At 40.8% G+C, this 24,834-nt stretch overlaps 1 protein-coding gene across 2 annotated transcripts in view; it reads right to left on the bottom strand.

Moving 5' to 3' along the window:
* The window catches only part of Corin (corin, serine peptidase), a 248,946-nt gene extending 230,703 nt beyond the window's left edge, over window positions 1-18,243 (bottom strand). The window contains exon 1 of one of the 2 annotated variants that reach the window (XM_005391890.2): window positions 17,629-18,243. In XM_005391890.2, the coding sequence (XP_005391947.1) occupies window positions 17,629-17,697 (69 nt within the window). In that variant the 5' untranslated portion in view covers window positions 17,698-18,243. Of the gene's footprint in view, window positions 1-17,175; window positions 17,494-17,628 lie in introns of those variants that run through there. The other variant, XM_013518122.1, reaches the window with a different exon arrangement.
* Between the last annotated feature and the right edge of the window lie 6,591 nt (window positions 18,244-24,834).

Here is a 24,834-nt window from a genome sequence, read left to right as displayed (position 1 = left end):
TGAATTTTTGACTGCTACCCTTTTATGGACTCTAATTCTTAGCGAAACTGGTTCTTTGTCTTTTGTAACATTTTGTTTACCTCAGCTAGCTTTTTATTAGTGTTTTCTGTAAACTTGCTGATGATTTTATTTATTGTCTGTTATCCGTTTAGTTACATTTTCTTTGACCTCACTGAGCACCTTATTGATCTGGTTTTCAATCTCTTCTGTTATCCTTTCACATAATTTGGCCGGGTTCCTTTTGACTTCTTCCCTACCAATGCCCAATAGATCAGCTTTGGGGGAGGTGGGAAATTTAGGAGGCATTTTGTTGCCTGGTTTTCTCATATTTCTGTTGGGTTTTTAATTCTGTGTGTGTGTGTGTGTGTGTGTGTGTGTGCACGCATGTGTGCAAGTGCTGAGATTGGTGGGCTGGTTATAGTGGAAGACTTTGTTGCTAGTATAGAGACCACTTGAGTTAGTATCTGCTTTTCACTGATGCACTCTGGGCATGGAAAACTATTAGTTTTTATTTATCTCCAAGGTCAATTTATGTGGCAACAGAGGCTACAGTGCATTTGGCCCAGCACCCAGTTCTCTGGGACTAGATCATGTTTTGTTAATGACACAAAGGTTATCCAGATATTAACATACAGAGAAAAACAATAGCAACTATGCCACCTTGGCAATAGCAATAAAATCAGCAACAGTTATACTGTCTAAAACAAATTGGATAGTGACACACCCTAAGATGCAGTAATGTACAACCCTTAATTATAGAAAAAAGATCTATAATTATTGCATAAACACTCAGACAAACCAAATATTGACATACAGTAAGTATCTATTAAATGTAACAACTACACCTCCACTAACAATAGAACAGGATTCAGCAGTAGTAAGTACAGTTAATTATCTAAAGATTCATTAAGCTTACTGGTTACACTAGTAAGAATCAAGGGGATGGGTTAGTGGAAAAAGGAAAGGGCAGAATTTCTAAAAGTGAAAGATAAGGAGCAGAGAAGTATGAGATAAAGGACCCTACTGAGGAGTATAGGAAATTAATATTAGGTAAAAGTAACAGAAAAGCACAAACAAGAAAAGAAGAAAAGCAAAAAGCAAAGGAAAAAAGAAAAGTAAGAAGAAAAATAATTAAAGGAGACAAGAAAAAAGAAAAGGGAAAAAAGGCTTCAAATCCTCAAAAAGAAAAAAAGAGAAAAAGAAAAAATGGGTTTCAATAAATACATAAATAAATAAACAAACAGATAAATAAATTTTTAAAAACTCCTCTGTCTTTTTGAATAAATGGTTTCTTTCCAGGGTCTACAGTCTTGGAATCCAGCAAACCATGATTTTTTCCACCTAGCTTTATGGCCTATGGGTTTGTAAAGCGACACACCCTGCTTCAGAAGCCCCTCTGTCCATCCATCCCAGGCTGTGGTAACTGTCCACACTGAACTACAACTTAATCACGTTAGTAGGTGGGGAAAGTGATCAGATCTCTGCTCTGTGGTGGATGTAGCAGCAGGGCTGGGGTTCAAGTGGATCTCTGTACTTAATACTGGCACGTTCAGATCCAGTTGCCTCTGAAAGCCACACAGGCAGGCCTGACTTCTTACCACTGGGGCGGGGCCCCGTGTCTCCTTCCTGGCCTAAGCTTAAACTTCTTAGGGGCACTACGGCTAGCTTTCATCCTCTCCACAACTGTTCCCATGGCTTTCTCACCCAGTAACTGTGGGAGTGTAACACTGGAAGCCCTGAAGGAAAATTCTTGGTAGTTTTTCTGTAGCTATGTCTTAAACAATTAACCCCTTCTCAAAATGGTAACTGATTATACACTCTTAGGCTATATGACAGGTGCTGGAACTCTACTCTGCCAGGCAGAAGACACTTTCGGTAACTGTGTCTGTAGATAACAAGGGCTGTGGGCTTTTCTTGGAGCTGGTACTGCTGGCCCAGTGTTTTATTTCTGCTGGAGCTGCTGACTTTCTGGATCTTACCTTCCCTCCTCAGGCATTTGCCCTGTCTGTGATCAGGGTTAGTCAGTGCCTCTTCTTCCCCTTGTCAAAGGGATATAAAACACAAAGCTGGTTTTGAGTTGGTGGCTGGCCATAGCCAGGGTGCAGGATCCACAGGCTGAGTTGTCTGGGGAGTGAATACCAGGTGCATGGGTTCTTTCCACAGTGCACAGGGGCAGATTCCTCCTGCAGTATGCAGACACAGGCTCTATGCTCCAGGGCGGGTTCTCTCCAGGGTTTGTAGGGATAGGTTCTGCCCATTATGGGCCAGGCTGGGTTCTCTCCATGTGCCAAGAGATATTGTTAGTTGTTACGAGATAACAAAGTATGCCTGGAACCCAAAGAAATCAAACAGAAGGAAAGGAATAGGATCTCAGAAAACAAATGAATTGACTGTACCCACTGGACCAAATATCTGAAAAATTACTGAAAGTCATATTTTTTGAGATACAGTCTTGTTATGTACCCCTACACTGGCCTCAAACTCACAGGGATCCTCCTGCCTGTTGAGTGCTGGAATTAGAGGCATGTTCCACCATTCTTAGATAGCTTCTTCAAGCTGCAGATGGTTCATTCCAAGAAAAATTGAGAGACCATTCATTAAAGTTAGGAAAACTATGTTATGTGGCCTTTCAAAATCTGGATATAGCAGGTAGGACAACCCTTGAAAATTAAAATTCTCCAAGAAGTCCTGTGCATCATTTGTGTGCCTGACGTGGTTCTCACCACCAAGTGTATACATATGCATTGATACATACTTTCTCTATGAAAGAAAATTCATATAAATAAGAATAAAGGAAGATAGAGTAAAAATTTTATTGTAAATTTTTAAAAGGAGCCAGATGGGCCATAAGAGATTGGATCCAGCCTAAGTTAGATGTAAAGGATAAAACCTTCTAGGTGGAATTAAGTAACTCACAAGAATAATGAGAAACAAGATTTATCTGACCATGAAAGCTTTTAGCAAACCCAAAATCTACCGATTTTATATTTCTCACAGTGGAAAACCTTACAGAGACAATACACAAGAGAAAGTCAGAAAAAGAAGTAAAGGACAAAACTCAAACAAAAACAGTTCAAGCCTAGCAAAGAGTATTGGACCTCCATGAACTACAGGTAGAAAAAACAAAATTGAGAAGCAGGTTGTTCTCTGCAGTCCAGCCAGGTTTTCCTAGAGGAGAAGGAGAAGATGAACAGTGACAAAAATAGCCAAAACAGTACCTCCAGTTAGCAATAAAGATCTTAATGTAAGGAAACCACCATTCCTATGCAAATAAAGAGAAAGGAGACAGAAAGAAACAATAAGGGACCTGGAGGGAATGAGATTTCATCTAAAACAGGAAGGATGATGGGAAAGGCAGATGACTCTAATCCAGAAGCAACAACTAGAGAATAGGGCAAGTTCCAGCCCTGCTCGATGCCTGCTCTTAGGACCTTGGAGATAATAAGTAATCTAAGACAAGCCCTTTTCTTTGACTTAGTCAGTTCTGGGAGATTTACATAATTTACAACCCGTAAAATCCTACTGATAGAGAATACCTCCCAGTAACTTTACAGAGACTCAAGGGAGGTGCTAATTGAAAGTTCTAGTACACCCCTGAAGCCACAGTCAAATCCCATCTCTAAGGGCGTGGGAGAATATGCGAAGTATAAAAGTATAGTCCCCGAGTAATGTTTTCTTTTCCGATGCTAACCACCCACAATTTCTTCAGTTATTGCCCACGATAGTTTAAATGTATAGCGGCATTTACAAAGAAGAGAAAAAATCCTCAAGGGGCAAAAAAGGAGGGGAGACTAAAAACCAGAGCAGGAATTGGTGGAACTTGATGCTAACATCGTCCTGGAAACTAACGGTATGAGGGGAAATGAGTTGTTGGACACCAAGCAAATAGGACCAATTACTGGCCCTGGATTTGAATACCAAAGAAGGGACCCGAGCAAGGCCTAGGGCAGGACCAGAAACTGGTAGGCTTGCCTTCAGGCTGGTCAGCTGATCTAAGGCTCTGAAACTGAGTGCCTTGAATAAACATAGAATTTTGTGGTCACCACAGTATCCGTGTAAGGGAGATTAGAAAAGCTCCACTTACCCAAAATAAGGTCCTCAAAGCAAAGAGGAAATTTTAAAACGTACGTGTGAAATGAAAAATTCTTAGTCTTATGAGCAGGCCTGGATAACAAATTTATATCATAGGGAAAGTACAAATTTTCCAGGGTATGAAATGAATAAGAAAATAGATTTTAGATTCAGGGTTTCTCTAGGGTACCTTTTAGAAACAAGTCAAAATCAGTCTGCATATCCATAGGACACCTCTTCCCACATACAAAAAAAAAAAAAAAATGAGTTCACAATAAAAAATTTAAAATGTGCTAGGAGAGGGAGAAAGAGAAGGGCCAAGCAGATATGGCAGGCGCTGTCTGCATGGAACACACAGTCTACCAGGGGAGAAATGCGTTAAACAGGAACACAAATATTTATCTAATCGCAATTGTGATAAATACTCTAACAGGTAGATACAGGGTAAATAATTCGTGATAATGTGAATATGAATTTACAAAACTGACTTTACCTTTTTATTTAAAAATTATGTTCAATTTAACTACAATAGGGAGAAATCTAATACTGAAAATACTTCCATGACAAAGAATATCAGTGAATATTTACAGACACTTATAAATGAATTTTAGAATGACTATTGTAGCCGCAGTCAAGTACCTGACCTGCCCAGATTCTTTCCACTGCTACTTTTAAAGGTTTTTAATATGCTAATACAAACTGATGGTATAAAGTGCACTGAACATTCAACATTTACGATTAGAGAGTCCAGGGTATCAAGGGTATCCATTTCTTACAATTATAAAAAGACGACAAAAAGAAAAGAAACCTCTAAGTATATACAAGCATTTCCCATTATTCCAAATGATAAAACATTTTTCTAGTTATAATATGTTATTTTGCAAAGAATATGCAACATCTTTTAATCACCTGAAGTTTCTTTCCAGTGCTAAAGTTGTCTGTACTTTGAGACAAAACCAAACATATAAATGGTAAATGTTTTTACGATAAATGTTTTTTAAAATGTGTAGTACTCACTTATGAAAAAGCAAATGTTCAGATCCAAATTAAAGCAGACTAATTTTTTTTCTTTTAATGTTTAATACTTGCCTAAACTTGATGTATCAACTTTTAAATATTCCAAAGAAAATAAAGTTCAGACTTACAACTTTGAATTGAGTTATAAATTGTCTTGTTTTGGATTTCAAAAATTAAATTATCTGTTAGTTGTATTATACTAAATTATCCAGTATCAAAAAGTCTTCTATGACCAGGTCTTAGTATAGATGCACAAAGAAATGTTTTTTATTCTCATTAAATTATCAAATAAAAATTTACTTTTTTTCTTTTTTAAAAAATTGAAATGCCTACACATTTACAAAAAAGGTGAAAGTACAATATGAAGAACTTCCTATTTGAACCACTTGATACTACATTGCTAACTAGCCAGCTTATCCTTCTGGAATATACTAGTGGGTATTTCCTACAAACAAGGATATTCTCCTACATAACCAAAACATGGCCATTAAAAGCAGGCAATTGTATAGTTCCATTATTACCATTTAATTCTCAGACCTTGTTCAGTTATTCCCAGCAGTCCCAATAATATTCCATATATTAAATGAACTAGTTAAGAATCATGCGTTACACTTAATTTTTATGTCTTTTTGTCTTCTTCAGTCTTTCCTGTGTTCCATGACTTTGATACTTGTAACGGTTGATTGATTGTGTCAACTTGAGAAGTTTAGAAGTTTAACTATGTTGGCTCAGCAATTCTACATCCTAGGGTGTAGAGGACACACCCTAGGGCAGCTCATTACCTGGACAGTATAGAAGAGAAATGGGGAAAGACCAACTGGCTTCTGTTCTTTGGAGGTGCTCCAGTCTTCACCTTCAGCTTGGACATTATCTCCTGGCTTCTACCACTAACTCTTTGGCTTTGCCTTGGATCCTTCAGCTTTCTGGAATAGACTCTGCAGCCATCCGTGATAGACCCATTGGTCTCCTGAGAAGGACTTACATGAAACACTGCAGTGAACTCCAGGCCTTGGACTGAAACTTTCAGCTTCCAGTGTGCAGACACACTCATGCTTCCTCACCCAACTCTGTGGCTGACCATCGTAAGCCGATCTTGTAATTTCTTATACATTTGTATATCTTGTGTTATATCTGCTTCTCTAGTAAAACTGACTGATACAATACTGTTGTAAGTTACTGATCAGTCTATAGAATCTTCCTCTGTTGTGGTTTGGGATTAAAATCAGCCATCTTTAGCATAAATACCACGAAACGATATTACATTCTTTTGCATTACATCCTGTAAATTTGTCCTTCTATTGATGATAAGCATGTCGATGACATGATAGAGGTGATGTGCACCAAGCCTCCATAAAACAATGTAATAAACAAATACCTTGTGATAAGGTGTTTGAAACTTTTTAAATATCCTTTCCCTTCAAAAACTCCATTTATTCCTTTATAACATCGGCAGGAATTCTTGGTTTCCTATTTTATTCCATAGTTTATAATCTCTAAATACCACTATTTACTTTGGTGCTTAACTTAGCTTCCGTATGGTCAGGAGGAGCTGGCTTCTGTGTCCCCTTGGCATGCCCTTATCATTCTTTGAATATTTCCTTTATTTCCAAACAAGGTGTTTTAAACTCAGCCTGTACTTGCTGTGCAATCAGCCATTTCTCCAAGGAGTTTAGTTTTTTGTAGAAAATAATATCTAAAAACCAAGATCTGGGTATTCATTGGAATTGCTCTTGGGGTGTCACTTTCCCCCTTTTTCTCAGTATATAAAGCTAGATGGAGGAATGTATTTATATAGTGTGTGCGCTCACACACATATATGGATGTATATTTCTGTACATATCTTTATATATTGAAAGCCACATATTTTCTTGCCTATCTCCAATTCTAATCTCATAACCCAGGTTCTAGATCTACAGTTTATTTGTTTTTATAACAAGGATTAAGCCCAGGTCCCTCGCACTGAGTTCCAAGCCCAGACCTACTTTTACATATTATTTTGAGACAAGGTCTTCTTAAGTTGCTAAGTTGCCCACGTTGGGCTTCAACTTTAGATTTCTCTCCCTCAGCCTCTCAAGGTGTGCATGATAAGCATGTCAATTACATGATAGAGGTGATGTGCACCAAGCCTCCATAAAACAATGTAATTAACAAATACCTTGTGATAAGGTGTTTGAAACTTTTTAAATATCCCTTCCCTTATATCTTTAACTTCTTATCCACTTAGGAGAAATCCATCTTATTGATGACATGTTTAATTATTTGATGAGTCACCCAATCTATAATAATAGGTCTTGTCTCAGCCCCATTTTACAGATATACGCCATGCTCACCTTGTCCAAGTCTTACATCCTGTGGCTCCTCCCACATAGACACTTCCTTCATGTTACTCAGACTCTGATGCCCACCTAGATCAATAGCCTCCTCACCTTCCATCTGCTTGGGTATCAACATGGCTGGCTGGCCACCCTTCCTTATGTCCTCATCCTCTATCCTCTCTGCACCTTGAAGCTCACCCTGCTCCACTCACCAAACAAACTCAGGACTGACTTGTTCACCAAGAAGCAAGCAATAGGAAAACCCAAAGAAAGTTCCAAAATTTATGGAAGGCTATTAAAACTCTTTCTTTTTTACTCCTTTGTCTCTTGAAACATACATAATAGAGGAATAAAACTCCAAGATCTGGATGCGACAGCTTTCTTAGCTACTTTTAGTTAATTGCTATGTCTGCGTGTTTGTTTATCATTTTTGCTGCAGCAACTGAAACTGTCATAGAGGCTCTGCATTCACTACTTTATATCAGATTCACCCTTTATGCTCAGAAAGTGCTGAAAAGGAGAACAGTTCACAGTGGATCTGTTTCAAGATCCTCCATAGATAAATGAATCCTCTGGTAATTTTCCTATCTATACTGTGATTGTGACTTGCAATTTGGTGTGACAGCAAAACTAGTACAAATTTCTTGTTCCTTCACAATTTCAAGGTAGATTTATTCTTAACTGTATATCTTAGCAATAGCATATAATTTGCTTTATTTCCTATAAAATCAGAAATATTTATTGTTTTATCTAGAGGAAGTATCATGTGCCTTCTCATGTGGCTTCTCAATAACCAGGTAGCTGGTGCAGTGCATCTATGCTGGAAAAAGAGATGATACTCATCATTACTGGCTTTATCTAACATTTCCCCCTCAAGGCTCATTGTGTTGAAAATGCTGGGCTTTCGAGAAGAGATTGGATGATGAATACCCATCATTTCATGGCATTATCAAGAGAATAGGAGGTAGCGCCTTGCTGCAAGATGTGTGTGAGTGTGACCTTGGGGAGTCTATCAGGGAGTCCTATGAGAAAGGAAGGTCTGCAACACCTTCCTTTCTGGCACTTTCCGTTTCTCTCCTCTTCTGGGCCAACAGAAAGTGAGCAGCTTTCCTTTTCACACCCTTCCACTATGACATTTCTGCCTTGAAGCCAGCTGACCGTGGGTTGAAACCTCTAAAGCCATCAGCCAAAATAAATCTTCCTCCTTTAAGTTGTTTTTCTCAGGTATTTTGTCATAGCAATAAAAAACTGACTAACATATTCATATTGAGTAAAACAAGGACATCACAAGATTTCATCACACTATTCAGAACAGTTCACAATTTAAAATTTATAAATTGTTTACCTCTGGGAATTTTATTTAACATCTTTGGGCCTCAGTTGACCATGGGTAACTGAAACCAGAAAAAGTTAGATCATGGATAAGGGAGAACTACTATATATCTATTTCTGGACTTTACTAAGGGAAGAAAGGCCAATTTGGATGATTTTTAAAAATTTTTTTCCTTTGTCTTTGAGAAACATGAGAGAAAGGGCAACACATTTTTAAAGGAAAGCTCTCACGTAAAAATTACCCCTGGCTCTTCACTTGATCTGGTCCATTTAGTGAAAGACACACAACATCAATGTCTGTCCCCCCATTCTTTCCAGCACCCCCAATCTGTACACCTGGATAAAATGCTCAGTTTTGACATTCCTCCAGATTAGATACCCTCCAGAGAACCCAGGCTATGTGATGGCTTTCAACTTTCCTCTAATCTGCCTGTTTTTGGGGTGGAATAAGCAATTTTGCAGCTTGGTAGAGAGTCTCCGTATTAAGGATTGGAAAACACCCATTAAGAGGGAAGCAAATATGGTGGGTCAGCGTGGATGCCTCCATCTATGCAGTACTCCTAAGGCATCCTCCTGAGTGGGAGCACGAAAATACCTCCTAAATCCCTTGTAAGTTCCTGACTGATAGAAGGGATGAAAGCACTTTTTGTCTTAATGAGGAGATTCTTGATTTCTTGATGGCACCTTAAGTAGTTTTAGGAGGGGGACTGCTACCAGAAAGCAGTTTACAGCCCTAGATCGCAGAAGAGGGGCTGGAAAGTGAGTGAATAATCAATCATGCCTCTATGTGCAAGCCTCCATGAAAATCCCTATATGTTGGAATCTGGAATGTTTCTGAGTTGATCAACACGTCCTCCTGTAGGAGTGGTGCACCACCAACTCCACTGGGACAGAAGCTCCTATACTCATGATGTTTCTGGACCTGTCCTGGGTACCTACTTTACTGGCTGTTCATTTGTTCTTTACCACAAACCAGTAAATGTAAGTAAAATATCTCTGCGAGTTCTGTGAGCCATCCTAGCAAATTATCAGACCTAAGAGAAGATAGAGGAAACCCCTGATTTACAGCTAGTCAGTCAGAAGTATAGGTGGCCCAGCACCTGTTCCTGACATCTGAAGGGGAGTCAGTGTGGTGGGACAGAACCCTTTCACCTGTGGGAGGTGACAATAACTCTAAGTAAACAGTGTCAAAATTGAACTGGATTGCTGGACACTTAGTTGGTATCAGGAAGTTGGAGAAGTGGTGTTGGAAAGACACCATGCATCTAGTGTTAGGAGGAAAAGAACGTGCCAGCTCCTCAACTGTCAGAAGGGGAAAGAATAAAGTAAAATGAAGCAATGTCTGGTTCATTTTCTACTTCCATATTAAAATTATAGCTTTCAGATACAGCATAATGGTCATTGTCATTAACTTGATTGGCTTCAGAGACATCTAGATTAGTAAAACACATTTTTGGATATGCCTGGGTGAGTCATGGGGGATATGATCTGGGTGGTGATATACGGCCACTGGCTCCTTCCTCTCTAACTCTTACTCTGTCTTTGCTTCCCACTGTCAGGATGCGTGCAGCTTTCCTTCACCATGGCCTTCCTCCATCCTTTCTATGACGTTTCTGCCTTGGAATCAGAAACCATAGACTGAAACCTCTGAAACCATGAACTAAAATAAGCCTATCCTCCTTTTAGTCGCTGGTGTCAGGTATTTTGTCCTAGCAACCGGAAGCTGGCAAGGCATCTAGAAAGATCTAATTGCCTCAGTATATATGATAAACTTAGAATCAAGGTTAACTGGTTCCTACAAAATCTCTAGCATCTTTAGCATTGCACTCCCACTTCTGACTTTTCTTCAGTTGGATAAAATTATTTTTAAAGGTCACAAGGAAATATGAAGTGAAATAATGCTTTGATTTTCAAACCACACTATAGAAGGATGGCATCTTGCTCAGAGGATGAGCTTCTGAAATAAGCATTACAAATGTGAAAATCGTGTACTATCAAAATAATCCTTCAAAATTCTTACAAAAGTGCCACAATGGAGACCAATATAGGTTCTGTCAATAAATCCCACATGGTTAGTTTTCCAGAGTTGGAACAAGTATCCACTAAAAACCAGATTAATTGGCTCAAAGTGAGAGGACAAAAAGGTACAGATCTTTAAACACAGGTTGAACATAAGATGGATAAGAAGCCAGGGGTCTGAAACTGACAGCAGACAGCCATCCCTCAGCTGAGCTCTCACCCCAGCGGACAGAGTCAAAGGTCGAGCAGAATGATGCACACTGTTGACACAGTTCTCTCTTCCCTGCACTCTTGGTGTGGGCTTTATTCATTAGTTAGAAACTAAGGGGGGCTGGGGATTTAGCTCAGCGGCAAAAGCGCCTGCCTGGCAAGCACAAGGTCGTGAGTTCGGTTGCCGGTACTGGAGAAAAACAAACAAAAAAAAAAAAAAAAAAAGAAAGAAACTAAGCATCACAAATGTAGAGATCTTTGTTTTATTCCCTGCTGAAATCCCAAGTGCCTCGTGCCATCCTTGGTACATAAATATTTGTTGAATTAATGGATGAAACTATTTCTCTTTCTGCCCAGATTGTACAGCTGAACTCTTCAAAGTAAAGGTTATTTAAGTCTAGCACTGGGGTTTCACCTCTTGAATAGTTGTGCTGCTCTCACCAGAAAAATTCTGATTGAATATTCATAAAGAGATTTTTCAATATGCGATGGGTCTGTGAAGCTCCTAATTAATATTTCCTGATACTGTTAACCTTTAATACGCTGCTGTGGCTCTTTAGCAGAATGCCACTTTCCTGGCCGCAGAAAGACCTGCATTTCAATGAAAGCTGAAGAAGGACTTTTCTTTAAAACTCTCCCATGTACTGGAAACAGAAGGTACTCCTCAAATACCACCAACTAAAGAGTCAACAGGGACCCGGGCCAAGCAAACATGAGAAACTTGTCTTTCATAATGGCCTTTCAACTCATCCCTGTATTTTCTGCCTGTCCCCCAAGGCAGCCTGGTGGCTCATCAGCCCGTTTCCACACATGTCATTCTGTGCCTCTTACAGAGTTTCGGCACCAATATTGAATGGCAAGATGGATCACCTGCAGGCCCTCCCTGGAGCCCCAGCTAGCCCAGTCAGGCATTGAAATGCATTTGTCATCACCAGCTTGATGGTTTGGACATGGAGACATGTACCGCAGGAGCATTTCAAATAGCTGCTGGGAGGCAAACTGATGGGGGCAACCACTAGCAGTCTGAGAGGCAAACACAATTTATAGGCACTGGACACCCTTCCACAGAGCTGGAAGATGAGCACATGCTGCTGCAGAGTGCTCAAGAACGATGCGGGCAGAGCAGCAATGCTCTGGGACATCTGTGGCTCTTTTATTTCCCCTGTGGCTCTTTCTGAGTAAACAGAAAAGGTAGAGAGATTGGAGACGAGGCTGAGGATACGTGACAGCTTGGAGCAAGACACTGTCTCAGCAATCCATAGGTAAACTACCACACACCAGGGTAGGGTCTTAGTTACTTTCTCATTGCCAAGACAAAATACCCAACACTCAGAAGTTAAAGGAAGACAGGTTTATTTTGGCTCACAATTTCCAAAGGTTTCAGTGCATAGTTGGGTGGTTCCAAGGGAGGGCAGCATGGCAGAGGGTTATGGCAGAGGAGAATCAACTCACGGCATAGCAGGCAGGCAGAAAGCAGCAAATGACAAGGGAGGAGAAGGATATATATCCTTCCAGGCCATACCTACAGTGACCCACCGATTCCTACTAAGCTTCACCTCCCAACATTACAACCAACCATCAATCCATCAATCGACTAATCCAGTGATAAATATCACACATCCATGATCTAGGCACCCCTCAGAAGCCCACCTATGTGTACAAGGAGCTTTGGGGAACATTTTAGATATAAGCTATAATTGGTAGAAAGTTCACATTAGCAGAACATGACCTCCCAACCTGCATAGGCATTGCCTCTCTTTAAGAATAACAAATACTACAAACCATGCCTGCTCTAAAGTAGATTTCGCAAAGCAGAACTAGAACAAGCTCTTAGAAAAGAAGAGATTGAGGCAGGGAAAAGATGAGGTCATACTGGATTAGGGTGAGCCCTAGGTCCAATACGACTGGTGTCCTCGTAACATGAGGAGGGAACTCACACAGGGAAGAAGGCCATGTTATGATGGAAGCAGAGATGGGATGACCTATCTATAAGCAGGGAACACTCAGGACTGCTGACAATCACCAGAAGCTGGAAAGAAAAGAAAAAGGAGTTTCCCTTCCAGCCTTCAAGGGAGCAAGGCCTACCAACACCTTGATTTTTAACTTATATCCTCCAGAACAGTGAGCAAATAAATTTCTGTTGTTATAAGCCACCCAATTTATGACAATTTGCTAACAGCAACCCTAGGAAACTAATACAGCATTTATTTATCTTAGTGAGTTCTATTTCTATGAACGACTCATTCACAAATAGTTAATAGGTAGCAACTATCTATCAGGCATCCATCTTACAATGAAGATAACTGAAAAAATCTCTGCTTTGTCAGCATATATTCTGGAATAGGAGAGAAAAGACAGTCAAAGTAAAGTATAATATTGTATATACTTCATCAAATGGTGGTAAGTTCAAGGGGAGTCCTAAAGAGGTGGACTATTAGTTCTTAAATCTGAATAAGTTTAATGCTCTCATTAGATTTTGTTCCAAACATTGACTCAGGATTCTAGTATGTTTATTCTTATAAAAAATGGTACAACATGTAAGGATATGTATGGGATATTCCTCTATTATATCAGTGTCTTCTTTAAAGCCAGGAAACTTTAAAACCAGTCTTAAAATTCAGTGGGAAGAGAAAAAACAATACATAAGCAAAAATTATCCAGGCTACAAGGGATTCTATGCCTAATACACACTTGTTGGCTGATTTATCAAGGAATCTCACCATTTACTAGTCATCAAAAGCCACAGCAATTTAAAAGACATCAACAAAACAAGAATGATTCTGCCATGCAAAGCCACTTCTTAAGAGAACAGGAAGCCTTGAGAAAGAGATGCTGGGACAGAAGCACTTGTAATTGCCCTAGAGTCTCATTAAAGGAAGCTCATTCTGCAGTAAAGAGGATCTGCTATCCATGCTGTCCAATAGAGTAACCCTTAGCACTTGAAATGTGTCTAGGGAGGCTGAAGAATGGAATTTTTAATTCCATTTAATTTTATTAGTTAAACAACCCAGTGCAGCTAGCCACTACTCTGTTGCATAGCATAGTTCTAGAACCACTGAAATCTGGCTGGGAGTTCCCTCACTGAGTCTGAGATGGGACCAGATACTAAAATACCAAGCTAGGAACTGTGAGGATTTACATGAATTGTGTCAACTTGATTGGCTTAAAGAAACTCCCTGGGAATCTGGGTGTGCCTGGGTGGGTCGTGGAGGTGCTATACATGGTACCTGGGCCTTTCCTCTCTGGCACTATTCTCTTGTTTTGCTTCTCAGCCTCTACCAACTAAGCAGCATTGCTCACCATGAAGTTTCTGCTTTGGAACCAGCCATGAATTCCCTGAAACCATGGCCCACATTAAACTTCTCCTGCTTTCAAGCCATTGGTTTCAGGCATTGTGTCTCAGCAACAGGAAAGCTAACTAATATAGGAACCAAGTAGACAAAGCAGTTTGAGCAAGAGAAAGGTAAAGGCTTCACACTTTCTGGTTTCAAATCATATTACAATGCTACAGTAATCAAGACAATCTAGTGCTGGCATATAAATACATACATTGACCAGTAGAACAGAGTAAAGAGCCTAGAGAAATATCTATGCATGTATGGTCATCTGATCTTTAACGAAAGTGCCAAGAATAGACAATGTAGAAAAAATAGTCTCTTCCACAAATGGTGTTGGAAAAACTGGATATCTACATGCATAGAATAAACTGATCTTTTATCTCACACCATACATAAAAATCAAGTAAAAGCTAATAGGAGACTTAAACATAAAATCTGAAATCATAAAATTCCTCAAAGAAAATATAGAAAATATCTTCCTGGCATTGGCTGTTGCTATAATTTCTTAGACATGACACCAAAAGTAAAAGCAACAAAAGAAGTAGTGGACCACTAGGATTATATCAAACTAAAAAACTTCTGCACAAAGGAAACAATCAACAAAATAAGCATTCAACTACAGAGTGGGAGGAAATATTTGCAAACTGTGTATATGATAGAATTAATATCCAAAATCTATAAGGAAGTCTTATAACTCAATAGCAAAAATGAAAAAAATAACCAGATTTTAAAAGTAAATTAAAGATCTAGATAGATGTACTGCAATGAAATATACAAATGCCCAGCTTTTCAGGTATATGAACAGTTGTTCAACATCATCACTGAAATGCAAATAAAAACCAAAATGAAATATCGCCTCACACTGGGCTGGCTATTACCAAAAATAATTAAACAATTTTAGATATGGAGAAAGGAAACCCCAATATACTGTTGGTAGGAATCTAAATTGGTATATCCATTGTGGAAAACAATATGGAGGGTCCTCAAAAAACTAAAAATAGAACTACTATTTCAGGAAGGAATCCCACTTCTGGATATGAGTTAAAGTTAGGATCTAACTTCATTACAGCATAATTCACAATAGCTTAAACACAAAAGCCACCTAAATGTCCATAGATGAATAAATGGATAAAGAAAATATGGTGTATAGATGGAATAGAACAGTATTCAGTCTCTGGAAAAAAAGGAAATCATGCCACTTACAAGAAGATTGATGAACCTGGGGAACATTATGCTAAATGAAATAAGCCAGACACAGAAGGATGAATACTACATGATCACACTGCCATGAAAGATCTTAGAGTCAATATCAGAGAACTAGAGTGGCATCTTTTACTCTTAGCACTTCTTCCACTTCAGCCTTTTCTGAATATCCTTGGGAAGGGGACCAAGCAAGATGTGGAGGGGGAGGAGGAAGAATGGAAACTAAGAATTAAGATGTGTTCTGTACATACCACCTCCCCACAATGAATGTAATCATTATATACTGAAAACATGTACTTATAAAGACTTTTTAAATTAAGTTAATAAATACCCCTTTCTCCCTTGGATATGTTCAGCTGAAGTTTTATGTCATAGCTCTCCTGGTCCTCAGGGAGCTCACATTGCACCACCAATAGAGCCATCCGGAAACCCCAATGTGTCTGTGTTTAAGGAGGCTGGAGGAGAAGGAAAGAGGAAAAATAAGGCTCACCGTACCTTATTACCAGTATGGAGAGTTAAAAGTACAGCATGCAGAGACTGGCTATGCAAACTCTCAGCAGACATCGGGGTACTCAGCTTCTCCCTCAACTTCCTGTCTACCCCATCCTATCTGCAAGGAACTTCGGGGTGGGGGGGTACTTCACTGCATCTTGGGATATATCTGGTATCAGGCCAGAATAACTCCAAAAATGGTTCATCCTAGCGAAGCCTTTGGTATACTGGGAAGTAGCCTCGAAAGCTGATGTTCCCCTGCGCACTGGAACACCCTACGTGGGCATCTAATCTAACCTTTTCAAGCCTTAGGCACCTGGTTTGGGGTGTGATCTTGAGCACCATCTTACACAACCAAACCATTGTATTATTGGGTGCCTAATAATATAAACAAGCTGGTGAATGTTGCTTGTTGGTGGTGTCGCTGTGACCAATGGGGTGTGGGCATAGTTTCCTCTCGTTTTCTTGAGGTTATGGCAAAATTAATGGTTTGCAGCACCTTTAATTTCAAAACTCTGTCAAAGTCTTATCCAGAAGAGTTCCTCTTTACAGCGTATCAGTTTCCCAGGAGAGGAACACTGCACTTTATGAACTGCTGCGACAGCTTTCCTGAGAAGGTGGGAACTGGGAAGTGGGAGTCGGCAGGGTTTGTCCCCGGCAGGAAGCCTTACAAGACGCGTCCACACCGCCATCCACCGGCCTCGAGCAGGTGGCACAGACAACGGGACACCAGCATGGCTCGCGGAATTGAGTTCCAGGGGACCAAACCGACACCTCCCCGGCCCAGCCCGAGGGCTCCGCACCGAACCGCGCGGTGCCCGCTAGGCGCAGCTGGGACCCCCGAGCAGCCCGCGGATCCTGGGGCCCCAGTGACGCGAGGAAGGACGGCTTCACCCCACACTCCGCTCCCGCTGCTGGGGGCAGAGGGACGTCCCGCGGTGCCCTTCCTGTCCTCCCCTCCCGAACAAGCGGCAGAGCTCCCCTTCCCAGCACTGCGCCGGAGACCGCCAAACCCAGAGCCACCCTGAACTAGCGCGGCGCGGGCGGTGCCTAGACGGCACCCACCCGGCCGGGGGAAAGTTTGCGCGCTGGGAACACGGACGGCCCCGCACGCTGCCGGTGGGCCGCTTCTCCGGCGGAGCGGCGCGGAGACCAGCTGCGCCTGGAGAGGAGCTTACGTCTGGGGCGGGCGCGGTGATCCGGTCCGGCCCGGTCCGTCCAGCTGCTGGCGTCCCCGAGGAGGGCGCAGAGGCCGGCCGGCCGTGAGGGGCGCGTCCCGACGGCTTCACCTACAGCCTCCCCCGGCGCCCGAACGCGGCCAAGGCCACCAGCTGCGCGGAGGGAGCCGGGCGGAGCGGGACTGCGCCCGGGTGGTAGGGCGCCGGGCAAGGCGAGCGGACCTCCAGACCCCGCACCCGTATCGGACGGACCCCTGCCCCGGACCCCGTATCGCGTGCCCGGGCAGCTGCAGGGCGCTGAGCGCCGCACTGCGAAAGCGGAGCTCACCGACGGCCAGGGAAGGAGGTGGCCCGGGGGAGGAGGGACGAGGGTGGGAGGGTTGGCCCTGAATTCGCCAGGACTCGGAAGCCCCGCAACCCGTCTGCGGGCGGAGTGCGGGCTGTGGCTCTTACCGGCTTCGGGGCCCCTGCTGGGCGGTAGCGCTCTTCCGCAGCAAGGCCAGGGCACCGTTTCGTGAACATGCCTGGCTTACTCCTCTATTCGCTCCTATCTTGATCGCTTTTCTCTCCTCTATGTGTCCCTGGGAGAGGCACTTCGGATGCCTTTCTCTTCAGTCAGGAAGAAACAAGTTGTACTTCAAGGGACAGGAGCTTCATATTTTATCTGTCCGACAGATCCCACCCGCAGACCACTCCCTCCCTCCCTTCTCTCACATCTTGGGCCCTACCCATAATAACCCTTGATGACACATCCCCCATCCACCCCCACCCCCTGCATTCAAGGAAGTTACTCTTGGGAAGCAAGCTGAAAGCCAAGGGTCTGCTGAACTCCCCCAAAATCTTACATTTCACGGGGCAGCAGAAAACGATAGGACGCTAAAATTGGTGGAAGAAAACGATGGAGAGAAGAGTTGCTTGTTTCCAAATTCTCCTTATCATATCCTACCATTTCCTTTTTGCCAGCGTAGCCAAGGAAAAATCAAAATAACTGCAGACACTGACAAGTACTACATTTGTTATTTTTTAAAAAGATTTAACGTTTTAAAGGCAAGTATTATTTGCATTAAGGAAATGGAAAATTTGTTCTAGGTTTTGCAAAGAAACTTTATTCCTAAGACTGCCTGGGCCTTTGCCCAGGCTGCAGGGACAGGGTAGAACCCCAGCCTCCGACCATAAACCTCTTTTGGGTTTTTGTGAACTAAGGAAACAGGAAGTACTGCCCATCATTCACCAGGTAGCATCAGAGAGCATTGGAGGGACTCAAACTGCAAAGATAAACTTTACCACTTGATGTGCAAGATACTTGTTAAATGTTTGGGCGAAAAGGAATTCACTGAGTTTTTCTTAGAAATGATTTTTTTAATCCAATTTCAGTCAAGATCTTAAAGGAAACTTCAAAAATTATTCATGAGGTTATAGAATTAATGTATCTCCATTAGGCACATATGTCAACAAAATATGTATGAGGTACCTACCTGTTCCTTGACTATTAAAAATTATACGTTTGTAAAATGGGGCCACAGTTAAAATGAGCATGGTTTGGATTCAGTCAGCAAGGCTTCTACAGGCTTTCTGAAACTGTGTATGGGCTTCTATTTCATTTCCTTTCTTTTCCACTTTCTGCCCTCTGGTGGAAGTGGCTACAGGAACTATGAAATTAAAGTGGCTAAATGAGGACAACCAGGGTGGTTGTCTCCCTCCCTCTTATGTTACTACACAGTGTTCCTCTGAGAACTAAAGCATTCCTTATAATTCTTTTGTCAAGAGAATCTAACCAGCTTTAGTTACCAAGAGCACCAGAATGAACACTTGAGGTAAATAGTCATTGCCTGAGGGTAATGATATAAAAAGTGAAGGAAAACATGCGTTTTGGGATTTTTTGTAATGAACTTTTATAATGTAAGGAATAAAAATATTAAAAATCTCAAAACATTTTCAAAATAATTTGAATATGCAATGTGTTCACTGTAATCTTTAATGGCCTGTTCCAATTTAAAGTGGCAACTATCTAATTTTTTTTGGGGGGGGGCAGTACCAGGAATCAAACTCAGAACCTTCCACTTGCAAGGCAGGCACTGTGCCACTGAGCTATATCCCTGGTCCAACCATCTAATTTTTTAAAGTAAATTACAAAAAGAAACATTTCTACACCTTTGAAATTTTTTTGTGGGGGTGGGGGGGTTGGTTTGGTTTTTTTCCGGTACTGGGAATCGAACTCATGACCTTGTGCTTGCCAGGAAGGCGCTGTGTCACTGAGCTAAATCTCCAGCCTCCCATCTTTGAAATTTTTATTGTCCAGCATTTAGAGCATATATACAACAAGGGGCATCAAAAGATGCAGTGAATGTTTAATAACAAAAATATATTCCAGTAAAAGACACATTGCCAAGAAAATGGGATATGTTCAAAATGGGATAAAGTATTTTGAATAGTCTGAGGTGGATAAATGGCAATATGTCTTTTACTGTAATACATTTTTTAAACATTCACCATGTTTTTTGATCACCCCTTTTGAGCAAATGTTTATGGCAATTTCTGGCAAATAAAAACATTATGATGTATCCCATCCACCTAATTCACTATATCGGCACCATTCAACTTCTGGCTCTTTTCCAAAGTTAGAATGACCGGGGCTGGGGATTTAGCTCAGCGGCAAAGCGCCTGCCTGGCAAGCGCAAGGTCATGAGTTCGGTTCCTGGTACCGGAGAAAAAACAAAAAAAAAAAAACAAAAAAACAAAGTTAGAATGACCATGAAAAGTAAAATTGAATCAATTTAGGACATCAAAGTAGCCACAGCAGCAAAAACTAGTAACACTCACAAAAGAAGACTTCCAGAACTGCTTCAGAAAGTGTCAAGAATGATGGATAAGTGTGTTCAAAACGAGGTTGAGTTTCTGAGGGGTATAATGGCAATATGTCTTACTGCAATAAATTTTTAAAATTTAACTGCTCACCATAGGTTTTGCTCATATCTCACAGATCATTTAAAAGAAAAACATTAAAGGGATTTATGGGAAAATTAATTTAAACATAGGGAATATGCCTCTGGAAAGAGCAGACTTTGGTCATATTATCATACTATAGGCCAAACTTGTGCAATTTGAGAAGGCAATCTGAGAATAAGGAAGAAGTATCTTAGAGAAGCAGCCAGAGTCCCAGGATGACAGACAAAAAGAGATAAGCTACTCCCAGCTTATCTATGTACTATTCATTTCCACTCTAGGATTTGTTAGCTGCAAAAGAACAAAAAATCTCTTCTCACAGAGCCCTCACTCTGGTTGAATGAATACATTACATCCATTACACAAATAAATTTATATCAACTGTGGAAAAATACAAATAAAGTGGAAATAGCCTTATGAAGAAGAATGTAACATTTTTTGCTCAGATATAAAGACGCAAAGCTTTTAAAATAAAAATTAAAGAGCAGAGCACAAACCAGGCAAACTAGAAACCTACCTGTTATGGAGAGAGGAACTTTAATTTATCTTAAAGAAGGAAGACACACCCATACACTCCTCTATTCTAGCCTAATATTGCTAGCAAATAAATCCCCTAGTCCAGTACACCATAGCAGCCACACCAAAAGAAGGCAAGCAGAACCGGCCCTCGAGGGAATTTCAATACAATTTTATTTTTAGCACTCTCATATACCTAGTGATACATGGGGCCACATACAGCAATGTGACTGCCTAAATGCCTTACCTTTGGCCAGCACACTGCCTACGCCCCCAGGGAAGTGCCTGTGGATCAGAGAAGCCTTAAAGTTATGTAAGTCACACTCATCTACTACTATTGCTTAGGTTTTTTTAAGCACTGTGTGCCAGGCGATTCATAAAATGACATAGAAAATTTCTCAGTTTTCAACTCTTAAATCTAGTTTCAAAAAAATGAGAATAGGCCCACTTTCTATTATGGAGATTAAATAAATATATAAAATGCTTTAAAAGAGCCACACACACAATATGGCTAAAACTCACTGGGACAAGTACTCATTACTTCTTTTACAGAAGACAAATACCATTACCATTTTACAGAAGACAAATAATTTAAGACCTCACATCTAAGGAAGTGGTAAAACCACAACTGGAGGCCCATGAAATCTAGAACCACAGAATGACTTAACCCCTATCTCAATATAATGATTAAAAATTGATGAAAATGCTCAAGAAATTTACAGTCTAGATTTACACTGTAAATTTATTCATTCATCTACCTGCGCACTGTAATGGGCTATTCCCCAGCCTCAAATTCAAAGTCCATCCAGAACCTCACAGTGTGACCTTCCCTTGTTTGGGAATAGAGCCTTTGTACATGTAATTAACAATTATACTGCCATAGGGTGGGCTTTAAATTCAGACTGTCCTCATAAGGTAGGAAAGGTCACATAGAAATATCAAGAGAGCAATGTGAAGATGGAGGCAGAGACTGGAGTGATGCACCCAGAAGCCCAGAAACACCAAGGATTGACATCCGCTACCAACCAGGAGGTAGACATGAATCAGTTTCTCTTTCAGGGCCTTCAGGAGGAATGAACTAGTTGATGCCTTGATTTTGGACTTCTGGCCACCTGAACTGTGAGAAAATAAATGTCTATTGCTTAAATCATATTATATATGGCATTTATTATGGCAGCCTTAGGAAACTAATACCAGCATCTATCATGTGACTAGGCACAGTTCCCCACTCCTTGGTTACAGCAATAAACAAAACTGCACTCCTCCCCTTAAAGAGCTTACATTCCAGCCAGGGAGATGGACAGTAAGCAAATATATATTATGAAGGTAGAGACTCTTTAGTACAATGAGCGAGAAGGTTTTGTAAAACAAAGGATGACCAGACGGAGGTGATGAGGGAAAGTTAGAAAAGCTCTCACTAAAAGCATCTTAACTCAAATGAATTTGAGTGTGGAATTTCATGCTGTATGTGGATTTTTCACACGTTAGATGCATGCCTCATCCCTAATTTGAAAGAAAATATAGCAAGAGCAACTCCATAGACAACAGACCTGAACTTTCTCCATATAGACTCTAAAATAAAAATGGCTTCTCAGGTGGTGAATTGGTCTTGTCTTTTAATTAGCAATAACCATGCCTCAGATAAACCTCATTGGTTTTGATACTGCCATCACACAAAGCTTTGTCTTTTAAAAGCTTCTGGAAAGCAAAGGGGCTAAGCGTTCCTCCCAGTGCTCCCAATGTCACATCTCTTTCAGGAGGAAGTAGCCGGCCCTCTGTCTCTTCCTCGCTACCTGAGGATCTCCTGTCTTATAAGACCTAATACCCAAGGCTGGGGCGGCCTAATCTCTGCCATTTAATTGCAGCACTTTCCAGACTGAGAGAGCTACCTCATGTCTACTCCAGCCTAAAGCTTAGAATCTGCCTTACTTTTCAGTACTCAAGGACATGTACACATTAATAGATGGAAGAGTCACATGGGTCCTCATAGCTTTTTTGGTACCTTTTATCTTTCTGTCCTCTTTACTGCTGGCCAGCGGAAATGTTGGCTCCTGCTGTACCTTTAGTGTTCCTGACCCAACACCCAACTAATCTTCCATTCCTCTTTAGATCACAGCACCTTCAACTGTTTTAATAACTTTGATTATTAAAGGCTGAATGAGGTCCAAGTCCTCCAAGACCTGAAGCTCAGAAAGTCACCTCTGGCAATGAGCTGACCCCTCAATGTGTGACCCTTCTTTCCTACTGCTACCTTAATCTGGCTTAGTCCTTAGTTCCCAGTTTAGCTAGAGGGACCCACAAAATAGATTATACATGGTGACAGCAGAAGCTTTGATTGTACCAGGCATCTAAGGGGAAAAAAGTTCTTTGAAGGGAAATGGAACGCTTTATATCTCTCCATATTGGGTCTTTAAAATTCCTACAGGGTACAGGGATAGTGATGCATGCCTGTATTCCCAGCACTCAGGAGGATGAGGCAAGAGATTGCCATGATTTCAAGGCCAGTAGGGGCTACGTGGTGAGTTCAAGGCCAGTCTAAACTACATAGTGAGAATGAGACGCTGTCTCAAAAAAATAAAACTCTTGTCACCTTTGAACACTAACAGATATACCTATACTTAAAATTAACATTAGCAACCTAACAGACTTCTTTACAAAAAACAAGTTCTATGAAGTCGTGTTTCAATAAAGTTCCTTTGGCAATTTCAGTAACAATTACCCCTATTTGTTTAAAGTTAATTTGGGTATAAACAGTGAAACTGAAGTAAAAATATTAGGGGTTCATAGATCTAAATGTTTAAAGTGAAAAATCTTAAAGTTTTCAATATAAATTCCATAAATTTCACCTTTTTTTTGGTACCAGGAATTGAACTTAGGACTTAGCACTTGCTAGCCAGGTGCTTAGGCCACTGAGCTACATTCCTGGCCCATCCATAAATTTCAAACAGATGGGTAAAACACTTCTTCTACTGTGAATAGTGTAATGTAATATATACATTACACTGTTCATGTGACAGCTAAATACGAAACTGACCATCACATTCACAATTTTATCTATGCCCTTCTTACTGGCTATTTGGTAACTTTTTCAATTTCTTTAGTTCAAAATGAAGCATAAAGAACAATCTGTAGTACATTCACTCAAGGCAAATTACTTAAGTATTTAGACATTTAGCCTCACTTAACCTTTATAAAATTTTTTATTAGTCCATGTTTGTGGTACTTTATGCTCCCCATTTATTGAGGGCAGTGTACACAGCACATCTTAATTTTCTTGTCCCCTCCCCTTCTCATCCCACCTGTTCCCTCCAACTCTTGGTCTCCTTCCCATGTGGCAAAGTTCTATTTCCATTTTTGTCTCTCAATTTTTTTTTATCCCTTTTCTCTCCCCTCTTTCCAGCTTTCTCTCCACCCCTTCCCATTTGAAAAAGATCACTCTACTTCCTATTATCTCTTTTGTTTTGTTCTTCATATTCTGGGTTTCTTATAGAAGAGAAACCATGTGATATCTAACTTTGTGTGTCTGACTTACTTCAGTATTATGGTCTCAAGGTACATCCATTTACCTATGAATGCCTCAAGTTTATCCTTCATAACAGAGTAGTACTTCATTATGTGTAAGTATCCGTTTTCTTTATCCATTTTTCTGTGGATGGACATATGTCCAAATTTTGGAAGGCCGCTTCCAAAATTTAGCTATTAGAAATTGTGCTGCTATAAATATGGGTACGCATGTTATCACTACAAGGTTATGACTTTAACTCCTTTGGGAAGATACCTAGAAGGGGAATAACTGGTTGAATGGAATTTCTATTTTTAGTTTGAGGAAGCTCCATACTGACTTCCATAGTGATTATACTAGTTTACATTTCCACCAATATAGGAAGGTTCCTTTCCCTCACAACCTTGCCAGTATTTGTTATTATCTGGTTTCTTAATGATGGCCATTCTTTCTGGAGTAAAATCATCTTTCTCCCCACTTTTACCCTCCCCACTTTTACGCCCTCTGCTTCTCACAGTCATGAAACTGCACCCCTTTAAAACTTTCGTAAGTACAGACTGTCTACCTTCCAGCACCAGCCCTTGGGCTTTCCAGTGCAGAGCTTTCAGTCTTCCAGGGCAGATTCCTTGTCCTCCTGATACAAACTTGTATGGGACATTGCCATGGGACAATCCGTACCCTCGCCTAGATTCTTCAGA

This window comes from Chinchilla lanigera, unplaced genomic scaffold, assembly GCF_000276665.1.
Source record: "Chinchilla lanigera isolate Chin_1 unplaced genomic scaffold, ChiLan1.0 scaffold00042, whole genome shotgun sequence".
Taxonomy (NCBI): domain Eukaryota; kingdom Metazoa; phylum Chordata; class Mammalia; order Rodentia; family Chinchillidae; genus Chinchilla; species Chinchilla lanigera.
This window is presented reverse-complemented; position numbering and strand designations above follow the sequence as displayed.